This window comes from Gigantopelta aegis, chromosome 11 (genome assembly GCF_016097555.1).
Source record: "Gigantopelta aegis isolate Gae_Host chromosome 11, Gae_host_genome, whole genome shotgun sequence".
Taxonomy (NCBI): Eukaryota; Metazoa; Mollusca; class Gastropoda; order Neomphalida; family Peltospiridae; genus Gigantopelta; species Gigantopelta aegis.
Window position 1 is genome coordinate 17,947,799 of NC_054709.1, and position 12,221 is coordinate 17,960,019.

Sequence of the window (12,221 nt, forward strand, 5' to 3'; positions counted from 1 at the left end):
ATGGGTTCTAATTTTGAACTTGTATATAAGGGTCACCTCTCTATAACGACCACTTTTGTCAGGTATCTTGGGTGGCCGCTATATACAGGTTTGAATATATATATATATATATATATATATATATATATATATATATATATATATATATATGTATGTATATGTGTATATATGTATATACAGTCGAACCTGTCTATGGCGGCCACTCGTGAGACATGACAAAAGTGGCCGCCATAGAGAGGTGGCCGCCGTATGCAGGTCATATATAAGTCCGAATTTTAAAAAACAATTACACGTATGTTGCAATAGAACTATTAAGGAGGCATATACATGTGCAAAAACGTAATTAAAAACAAGACAAAAAATTATCATATATATGAAATTTTATTAAGTGAAAAAGAGAATATTTAACAAACAACAGAATAATGGAGCACTGTTCTGCGCATTAAAGTCACTGATTATCTTTTAATGTTCACTTGCTAAAGAAGTCACGTATCTTGCTTTGTTTGCACGTATTTTCAACTCGCATGTTTTACACACTTTCCTGAAGTTCCATCACAGAAATTACGATATCACATTTACCGTGGAAGAGTCCAAATTCTTTTAACTTTCGAACATATTGTTCGGCGTCTGACAGAGAACACACGGTGGTAGTATCCACACTTTCTTCGTCACTGCTAACATCTTCTGATGATTGGGATGGCTCCAAGTTCTTCCGAAGTTCCGAAGTTGGTCTGGTCCAGTTCAAAGATCCTTCCTCACAGGTTGGAACGCCGGCATCTGAGTCGGCCAACTCTTGAAATGTACAGTTGAACAGCTGCTTTGACTTGGCCAATATAACTAGAGGCAAGTTGTCGTCATCATCGTCGTCAGTGTCGACGTCACTGGCTGCACTAATAGCTACTTCAGAATCTTTGAACCCACATTTTGCGAAGCACTTCTGGATGGTGGATGCTTCCACCTGTTTCCATGCATTGTGGATCCAGTAGATGGCCTGCAGAATGTTGATTTCTTTCAGAAGCTGTGAACCACACTTGCTTGTATCCTTTTCCATGGCAGAGATCACATGCTGTAGTTGTCTTTTCCGGTATTTGAGCTTCATTGTTTGTATGATGCCTTGGTCCATCGGTTGCAATTTGGAATTGGTATTTGCTGGCAGAAATACTAATTTCACATTACAGGGTGAGATGGGGCGTTATCGACAAACAGTTACACTTTTCTTCCTTGTCGTCTCATCTTGCGGTTAAATCTCTGCAGCCACCACTCAAACAATCCGGTGTTCATCCATGCTTTCTTGTTGTTGGTGTATGTTACTGGTAGAGATTCTGGTGTTATTTTTAAAAACAGCGTGGTTTCTTGTTGTTGGTGTATGTTACTGGTAGAGATTCTGGTGTTATGTTTTTAAAACAGCGTGGTTTCTTGCACTTTCCTATGACTAGAGGAACACATTTTTCTCCGGTCATACTTGCACATAGTGCCACGGTCAGTCTCTCCTTAGAGCGCTTACCGCCAGCACATTCATCACCTTTCACTTTAAGGGTTGCCTTTGTTGTATCCCTGTAAAACAGACCGGTCTCGTCCATATTGAAAATGTCCTTAGGAGCATACCCGTCACACACCACTGGCAACTTTGACTTCCAGTCCTCAACTGCAGTGTCACTTACGTCACCTCGCTCCCCACTTAGTGTACCTGCGACGACGTTGTGCCTATGCCTGAATGAATCCAGCCACCCATTTGACGCTTTGAAACTCGCTATTCCCAAATCTTCGGCAAATTTTAACGCCTTCTCCTTAATCAGTGGACCGCTGACATTTATTCTACGAGCAGTGGCATCTTGGAACCATTTCCAAACCAACATGTTAATATCCTCATTGCCTGTAAGTTTTCTCTGCCTTTTTCTGTCAGAGAGCTGGTTGTTATCATAATCTGCCAACACCTCCGCTTTTCTCTTTAAAAGTTCTACCCACCCCGAAATGTTCAGCAATTTTTCTAGCACTCAATTTGTCTTTCTCTGATTTTTTAATGACCTCTACTCTCTGTTCCAACGTTAATGCGATCGGCTTACTGGGTTTAGGTGGCATTTTGAAAATAAATATCAGAAATAAACTGCAGCAGTATTTAATTCCTTCTAGAGTTGACACGTTTAACTCCAGTTGTTTTAGGCTAGATACCCGCTTATCAACTGCGTTTAATCACCACCGCTGATGACTAGTACATCGCACCGTTAATCCAGATTAAAAACACTTGTTAATTAACGAACACAGCTAAGTGACCGACGACCTTTAAAGGACCGCTGTTTATCAAGCCAATTGGTTATATCAACAAAAACATCTTACGTTTTTGTTTACGATTGCCGACATTTCTTTATAACTTGCACTAAAAAACAATTGTGGCCGCGATAGCAGGTTAATTTTCGCTTTTTTATGACAAAAGTGTGGCCGCTGGCCGCGTTGAGCAGGTGGTTGGCGTGGACAGGTGGCCGCCATATGGAGGTGGCCGCGAAGGCAGGTTTGACTGTATATATATATATATATATATATATATATACCTGACATATGTACATGTGTATATATAGATATATATATATATGTGTGTGTAATCAGCAGCCACCTGTCTTAAGCGGCCACTTTTATCTACTCCCTTGTATGACCGCTTAAGACAGGTTTGACTGTATAGAGAGAGAGAGAGAGAGAGAGAGAGAGAGAGAGAGAGAGAGAGAGAGAGAGAGAGAGAGACGGAGAGACAGAGAGAGAGAGATTATTTTTATTCCTAATATATGATATTGAAGATACCGAAATACACGAGGGTAATAATCTCTTTATCATATAAGCTCAAGCTTAATACAACGTCTTTTTGTAAATTGTACACGCAACTTTAATTCCAGTCCGCCATTACTAGATATTCAAATGACGTAAGAATATGTGGCGCGGTGTATTTTTGAATGGAAATGACGTCAAACTCGAATGACGTCATTTTGGATGTCCTTACATCAAAATAAAGTTATGCCTAACGTTTTTTGTTTTCTGAACGCTGGACAGCTTTCAGTATCAAATTGCCATTGAAATGTTTTTATTTGAGTCACCCAAGTACAGTATAAAAGTTTGCTTAAATGTCAATAAACCTGGTGCCGAGACCTCGACTAATTTACATCTAATTTGCAAAGTTATCAAATTCTTAAAGTATGTGATATGAAAAATATCACATACTTTGATTGCACTGAAAATGTAAGATATTATATGATAAATACATCTACATCTACATCTACATCTACATATATATATATATATATCTACAGATACATATATATATATTGTTAAAATTTGTTATTTCTTTACTTAGGCAAAATATGCTACAAATTCTGATGAATCGTGAAGACTGGCGAATCAACCCCGATGATCTCGCAGCTATGAGCAGTATTATGTCCACTCAAAGCAGTAAGGTCTGTATATGTAGCACTAAGGTATGTATATATAACAGTAAGGTATGTACAATGAAACCCCTCTAAACCGAACACCCTCAGGACCAAGTACAATGTCCGGTTTTAAGAGGTATCCGGTTTAGAGAGGTTAAGTTCCTAAACCGAACAATCTCCGGTTTTAAGAGGTATCCGGTTTAGAGAGGTTAAGTTCTATACTAATTTAAAAAAAGGATCATGAAAAATGTCCGGTTTTGGGGGAATTTCATTATACAGAGGGTCCGGTTTTCAGAGGTTTCACTGTATATGTAGTAGTAAGGTCTGTATATGTAGCAGTAAGGTCTGTATATGTAGCAGTAATGTCTGTGTATGTAGCAGTAATGTCTGTATATGTAGCAGTAATGTATGTGTATGTAGCAGTAATGGCTGTGTATGTAGCAGTAAGGGTCTGTGTATGTAGCAGCAAGGTCTGTGTATGTAGCGGTCAGGTCTGCGTATGTAGCGGTCAGGTCTGCGTATGTAGCGGTCAGGTCTGCGTATGTAGCGGTCAGGTCTGCGTATGTAGCAGTAAGGTCTGCGTATGTAGCGGTCAGGTCTGCGTATGTAGCAGTCAGGTCTGGATATGTAGCAGTCAGGTCTGCGTATGTAGCAGTCAGGTCTGCATATGTAGCAGTCAGGTCTGCATATGTAGCACTCAGGTCTGCATATGTAGCACTCAGGTCTGCATATGTAGCAGTAAGGTCTGCATATGTAGCAGTCAGGTCTGCATATGTAGCAGTAAGGTCTGCATATGTAGCACTCAGGTCTGCATATGTAGCAGTCAGGTCTGCATATGTAGCAGTCAGGTCTGGATATGTAGCAGTCAGGTCTGCATATGTAGCAGTAAGGTCTGCATATGTAGCACTCAGGTCTGCATATGTAGCAGTCAGGTCTGTATATGTAGCACTCAGGTCTGGATATGTAGCAGTCAGGTCTGGATATGTAGCAGTAATGTGTGTATCTGCATCAGTAAAGTCTATATATGTAGCCGTAAAGTCTGTATATGTAGCAGTAATGTTGGCCACCTACTGACTTTTATTTTACATTCCTTTCTTTTCCTATTGGAAGCTGATGATTAATAAATCAATGTGCTCTAGTGGTGTCGTTAAACAAAACAAACTTTAACTTTTTCCTTTTGTCAGGCACCCATAATGGGAAGCAGGGGATCAACAGTGAGTGGACATTCTAGCTTCATCCTGGGCCGGAAGCTGGCTGTTCAACATGACAGCGCTGTGGGCAGTGGTCTTGTGTCGCAGGGACTCGCAGTGTACGACTCGCAAGTTGTGATCGTTAAACCCATTCGCAAATCGAGAATCGTTATCACCAAGGAACTAGTTGTGGAGATGAATGCAGTAAGTCTATTGTTGAACCCATTCGCAAATCGAGAATCGTAATCACCAAGGAACTAGTTGTGGAGATGAAAGAAAAAGAAAGAAAGAAATGTTTTATTTAACGACGCACTCAACACATTTTATTTACGGTTATATGGCGTCAGACATATGGTTATGGACCACACAGATTTTGAGAGGAAACCCGCTGTCGCCACTACATGGGCTACTCTTCCGATTAGCAGCAAGGGATCTTTTATTTGTGCTTCCCACAGGCAGGATAGCACAAACCATGGCCTTTGTTGAACCAGTTATGGATCACTGGTCGGTGCAAGTGGTTTACACCTACCCATTGAGCCTTGCGGAGCACTCACTCAGGGTTTGGAGTCGGTATCTGGATTAAAAATACCATGCCTCGACTGGGATCCGAACCCAGTACCTACCAGCCTGTAGACCGATGGCCTACCACCACGCCCCCGAGGCCGGTTTGTGGAGATGAATGCAGTAAGTTTATTGTTGAACCCATTCGCAAATCGAGAATCGTTATGACCAAGGAACTAGTTGTGGAGATGAAAGCAGTAAGTCTATTGTTGAACCCATTCTCAAATCGAGAATCGTAATCACCAAGGAACTAGTTGTGGAGATGAATGCAGTAAGTCTATTGTTGAACCCATTCTCAAATCGAGAATCGTAATCACCAAGGAACTAGTTGTGGAGATGAATGCAGTAAGTCTATTGTTGAACCCATTCTCAAATCGAGAATCGTAATCACCAAGGAACTAGTTGTGGAGATGAATGCAGTAAGTCTATTGTTGAACCCATTCTCAAATCGAGAATCGTAATCACCAAGGAACTAGTTGTGGAGATGAATGCAGTAAGTCTATTGTTGAACCCATTCTCAAATTGAGAATCGTAATCACCAAGGAACTAGTTGTGGAGATGAATGCAGTAAGTCTATTGTTGAACCCATTCTCAAATCGAGAATCGTAATCACCAAGGAACTAGTTGTGGAGATGAATGCAGTAAGTCTATTGTTGAACCCATTCGCAAATCGAGAATCGTAATCACCAAGGAACTAGTTGTGGAGATGAATGCAGTAAGTCTATTGTTGAACCCATTCTCAAATCAAGAATCACCAAGGAACTAGTTGTGGAGATGAATGCAGTAAGTCTATTGTTGAACCCATTCGCAAATCGAGAATCGTAATCACCAAGGAACTAGTTGTGGAGATGAATGCAGTAAGTCTATTGTTGAACCCATTCTCAAATCAAGAATCACCAAGGAACTAGTTGTGGAGATGAATGCAGTAAGTCTATTGTTGAACCCATTCTCAAATCGAGAATCGTAATCACCAAGGAACTAGTTGTGGAGATGAATGCAGTAAGTCTATTGTTGAACCCATTCTCAAATCGAGAATCGTAATCACCAAGGAACTAGTTGTGGAGATGAACGTCCATTGTTGGGCGGGACATAGCTTTGTGGTAAAATTGTTTTGTTTAACAATACCACTAGAGCACATTGGTTATTGGATGTCAAACATTTGGTAATTAAGTTTGACATTCAGTCTTAGAAAGGAAGCCCGCTACATTTTTTTCATTAGTAGCAAGGGATCTTTTATATGCACCATTCCACAGACAGAATAACACATGCCACAGCCTTTGATACACCAGTCGTGGTGCACTGACCGGAACTATCGCTCAGTGGTAAAGAGATCGCTTGTTGCGTGGTCGGTCGAGGATTGATCCCCATTGTTTGGTCCATTGAGCTATTTCTCGTTCCAGCCAGTACACCACGAGTGATATATCAAAGGTAGTCGTATGTGCTATCTTGTCTGCGAGATGGTGCATATAAAAGATGCCTTGTTACTAATGGGAAAATGAACCGGGTTTCCTCTTTAAGACTATATATCAAAATTGCCCTCTTTTTTTTTTACATCCAATAGCCGATGATTAATAAATCAATGTGCTCTAGTGGTGTCATTAAACAAAACATTTAATTTTTCATCTGAGCGTGATATAGCCAAAACCTTACGACAGTAACCGGTTCTTTCATTTTACCAATATAAAACATTAACGAAATGAACCACGTTGCTGTTTTCCGGAGTAGAAGGTCCATACATGCTGTATACCTTGTCGCCTACGAACCGGTCTACAGGCTGGTAGGTACTGGGTTTGGATCCCAGTCGAGGCATGGGATTTTTAATCCAGATACCGACTCCAAACCCTGAGTGAGTGCTCCGTAAGGTTCAATGGGTAGGTGTAAACCACTTGCACCGACCAGTGATCCATAACTGGTTCAACAAAGGCCATGGTTTGTGCTATTCTGCCTGTGGGAAGCGCAAATAAAAGATCCCTTGCTGCTAATTGGAAAGAGTAACCCATAAAGAGGCGACAGCGGGTTTCCTCTCAAAATCTGTGTGGTCCATAACCATATGTCTGACGCCATATAACCGTAAATAAAATGTGTTGAATGCGTCGTTAAATAAAACATTTCTTTCTTTGTCGCCTACGATATCTAAACACCAAAATAAAATAGGACATAATTAATTTAAAACTTTTTTTTACAAATGGAAACCATCAACTGGAACAATATGACATTCTTTTGATGGTCATAACTGGTACAACTCATTTATACTATTCATATATTTATGAATAAATTGATTTCATTTCATTTGATTCAACCGATTAAAGGATCCGTGACTGAAGATATAGAAATTTATCTAATTATCATATTAGCTTGCTAAAATTAATAGTGACTGAAAATAACTTATCTTATTCTGGGACGTAACCCAGTGGTAAAGCCACACCCAGCAGCCGATGAGAAACAAAGCAATGTGCTCTAGTGGTGTCGTTAAACAAAACATACTTTGACTTTAAATATTTGCCTTTTGTTTTTGTACCTCTTTATTTATTATTTTTATTTATAATGATTATGTACCTGCAGATTCGTTTGTTGTCCCACCCAAACGTGATGCACAGTTGGAAAGGATGTATATGTGTGTGTGTGTGTGTGTGTGTGTGTGTGTGTGTGTGTGTGTGTGTGTGTGTGTGTGTGTATATGTTAATTAACTAATTTATTTATAGGCTATTAAACGAGGTTCCATTTCATGTCATGTTTATGTCCCGAGTGAAATCATTTTATTTATCACGAACTTTAGCGAGTGACAATCAAAATTATTTCACGAGGGACATAAACATGATACGAAATGGTAGCGAGTTTAATATCCTATTTATTACCCATAATCGATCTTAATTTATATCACTCAACTTGTTTGGTTGACGTCACGATGACGTTGAAGTATTACGTCCCACTTGGCGTTCTAGTGGGAGTATAATTTTGATATGTACCAAAATAGTTTTACGTATATGGGTAATAGATATAAGCTGCCAATCATCAGAATATAAACAGCAACCTCCAAACAGTACACACTATTTATGCTATCTGTTCTGTTTAGGATGATGGTCTACTCGTGTATTTATGATTATTTTATAATATTGATGCTATCTGTTCTGTTTAGGACGATGGTCTACTCTTGTGTATTTACGATTACTTTATAATATTTATGCTATCTGTTCTGTTTAGGATGATGGTCTACTCGTGTATTTACGATTACTTTATAATGTTGATGCTATCTGTTCTGTTATAGGATGATGGTCTACTCGTGTATTTACGATTACTTTATAATGTTGATGCTATCTGTTCTGTTTAGGATGATGGTCTACTCATGTATTTACGATTACTTTATAATGTTGATGCTATCTGTTCTGTTTAGGATGATGGTCTACTCATGTATTTACGATTACTTTATAATGTTGATGCTATCTGTTCTGTTTAGGATGATGGTCTACTCATGTATTTACGATTACTTTATAATGATGATGCTATCTGTTCTGTTTAGGATGATGGTCTACTCATGTATTTACGATTACTTTATAATGATGATGCTATCTGTTCTGTTTAGGATGATGGTCTACTCGTGTATTTACGATTACTTTATAATATTGATGCTATCTGTTCTGTTTAGGATGATGGTCTACTCTTATGTATTTACGATTACTTTATAATGTTGATGCTATCTGTTCTTTTAGGATGATGGTCTACTCGTGTATTTACGATTACTTTATAATATTGATGCTATCTGTTCTGTTTAGGATGATGGTCTACTCGTGTATTTACGATTACTTTATAATGTTGATGCTATCTGTTCTGTTTAGGATGATGGTCTACTCATGTATTTACGATTACTTTATAATGTTGATGCTATCTGTTCTGTTTAGGATGATGGTCTACTCTTATGTATTTACGATTACTTTATAATGTTGATGCTATCTGTTCTGTTTAGGATGATGGTCTACTCATGTATTTACGATTACTTTATAATGTTGATGCTATCTGTTCTGTTTAGGATGATGGTCTACTCTTATGTATTTACGATTACTTTATAATGTTGATGCTATCTGTTCTGTTTAGGATGATGGTCTACTCTTATGTATTTACGATTACTTTATAATATTGATGCTATCTGTTCTGTTTAGGATGATGGTCTACTGGTGTATTTACGATTACTTTATAATATTGATGCTATCTGTTCTGTTTAGGATGATGGTCTACTCATGTATTTACGATTACTTTATAATGATGATGCTATCTGTTCTGTTTAGGATGATGGTCTACTCTTGTGTATTTACGATTACTTTATAATATTGATGCTATCTGTTCTGTTTAGGATGATGTTCTACTCTTATGTATTTTTGATTACCTTATAATATTGATGCTATCTGTTCTGTTTAGGATGATGTTCTACTCTTATGTATTTTTGATTACCTTATAATATTGATGCTATCTGTTCTGTTTAGGATGATGGTCTACTCATGTATTTACGATTACTTTATAATGATGATGCTATCTGTTCTGTTTAGGATGATGGTCTACTCATGTATTTACGATTACTTTATAATGATGATGCTATCTGTTCTGTTTAGGATGATGGTCTACTCATGTATTTACGATTACTTTATAATGATGATGCTATCTGTTCTGTTATAGGATGATGGTCTACTCGTGTATTTACGATTACTTTATAATGTTGATGCTATCTGTTCTGTTTAGGATGATGGTCTACTCATGTATTTACGATTACTTTATAATGATGATGCTATCTGTTCTGTTTAGGATGATGGTCTACTCATGTATTTACGATTACTTTATAATATTGATGCTATCTGTTCTGTTTAGGATGATGGTCTACTCGTGTATTTACGATTACTTTATAATGATGATGCTATCTGTTCTGTTTAGGATGATGGTCTACTCATGTATTTACGATTACTTTATAATGTTGATGCTATCTGTTCTGTTTAGGATGATGGTCTACTCATGTATTTACGATTACTTTATAATATTGATGCTATCTGTTCTGTTTAGGATGATGGTCTACTCGTGTATTTACGATTACTTTATAATGATGATGCTATCTGTTCTGTTTAGGATGATGGTCTACTCTTATGTATTTTTGATTACCTTATAATATTGATGCTGTCTATTTTGTTTTGGATGATGGTCTACAATTATGTATTTTCGATTACTTTATAATGTTTTTGCTATCTCGGCAGATTCGTCTGTTGTCCCACCCGAACGTGAACATCTTCATCGGCGCCTTCATAGAACCAGGGAGGAACGGTCTCGTTTGGGTTCAGTGCACCAGGGGCAGTCTCCAGGACGTGCTACTCAATGATGACATCAAACTGGACTGGATTTTCAAAGTCTCCTTTATTTCAGATATAGCAGAGGTTAGTAGCTTTTGGATTTAAAAAAACCCTTAATATCTATATTCTTTTTTATATTCTACAGCTTGTTCCTAGTCATCTCTTTGTTCTTCGTCTTGTTATTCGTCATCATCATGTTTATACTCTTCATTATCCTCATCCTCTTGTTCCGCCATTTTAAACTGACAGACCCTAGTTTCTAAAAACGCATGTTCTTTCGAGAAATAATAGTTATCCAGACAAGCTCTAGTTATTTTAGACTTTAAAATGTGTGTTGCAAGTTTGTAGATTAACTAAAGTTAGTGTCTATTTCACGGACTGAAACTAGGGACTGCATCTTTAAATCTTTTGTTTTATTTTCCTCTCTTTTTTTTCATTCTTTCTGCTTCTTTTCCTTCTTCTTTACACCTCATCCTAGTTATATCCCAGTGACTTTCAATGTCTCCTTTAGTTTCGATATAGCAGAGGTTAGTAACTTTGAAATTCAGACGATTTCTCATTTGGGGATGTGGGATGGTTGTGTGATTTATGGATCATGTGTAAAAGTGACAAATGGATAAAGGATGCGAATATTTGCATGGTTTCAGGCGCGTGTGTGCAGAGGGGAGGTATGGGGGGTCAAAACCCCTCCCTGCTCAAACAAATCTTTTCTCTTTTTTCTGTATTTTCCGGTTGAACATGACTCGATCCCACCCCCTTCTATAAATTCTGGTCGCTACAGTCTATTACACCCGCTAAAATTCGTGCACATACACCTGAGTTTACAGCAAATGTGTAAGGATACATTTTATTGTGCTACGCTAAGGTTGTTTTCCCAATTGACAAAAGTATGCAATAACTCTGTATAAACCGTACAATTCTTCTTTAAACCCTATTCTCTCACCGAGATTAAACTTCTTTATCGCGTCATGCAACGTCACTATTTGGGTGTGGTAGAAGTCTGAGCCTAATTTCACTAAACATCATAAGCCTAGTTTTGCACGTAAACGTAAATCTACGACTAAACCACAATTCTTCTTATTATTATAGTTCAACTAATATAGTTTGAAGAACACATATCTCCTTTTCTTTTGTCCTTAAAATACTCCAGCTTCTGTAATGATGTAATTTTCTGCGTGAAATAGATGTCAAACACTAGTAAACTCACGGCCGGTATAACTGCTAGTCCAAGATGTTCAGTGAAATAGGCCCCAGTTACGGCATAAACGTACTTGTGGAATGCGTGGGGGGGGGGGGGGGGGGGGGGGGGGGGGGGCAGTGACATGAGGAACTTTGGGGGAGGCAGGGGCATAGCGTGAGCTGGACCTGGGGGGGGGGGGGGTTCGAATATGAACCAAGTGGACCTTTTCTATTTTGTTTTTGCACCACCAGAAACTCCATATGTATAAACCTGTATGTTTTAGTTCTGAAAGTGGACCAAAGGTCGTCCGAACCCCCGACCCCCCCCCCCTCCCACACACACACCCCTGGGAGGTTTAGAGGGGATCGTAAAATTGCTTTTAATTAATATATAATAAAATTACAACTATCGCAAAATTTAGGGCCCCCCCCCTCCCACTATCTGCTGTCAATCAAAACATTTAGGGCTTAATTTATGAAGCCTATTTTGCTTAAACGCAGGTGTTGAAGCATAAGGGTACGAGACATGTGGCAGAGGAGGGGGGGCAACTGTAAAA

At 38.6% G+C, this 12,221-nt stretch overlaps 1 protein-coding gene across 1 annotated transcript; it reads right to left on the reverse strand.

The window, feature by feature from the left end:
* Positions 1-1,334: 1,334 nt before the first annotated feature.
* On the reverse strand, positions 1,335-1,856 carry LOC121385063 (tigger transposable element-derived protein 6-like). The gene has a single exon (XM_041515598.1). The coding sequence runs from the start codon at positions 1,854-1,856 to the stop codon at positions 1,335-1,337; it is 522 nt and encodes a 173-aa protein (XP_041371532.1).
* Positions 1,857-12,221: the final 10,365 nt, after the last annotated feature.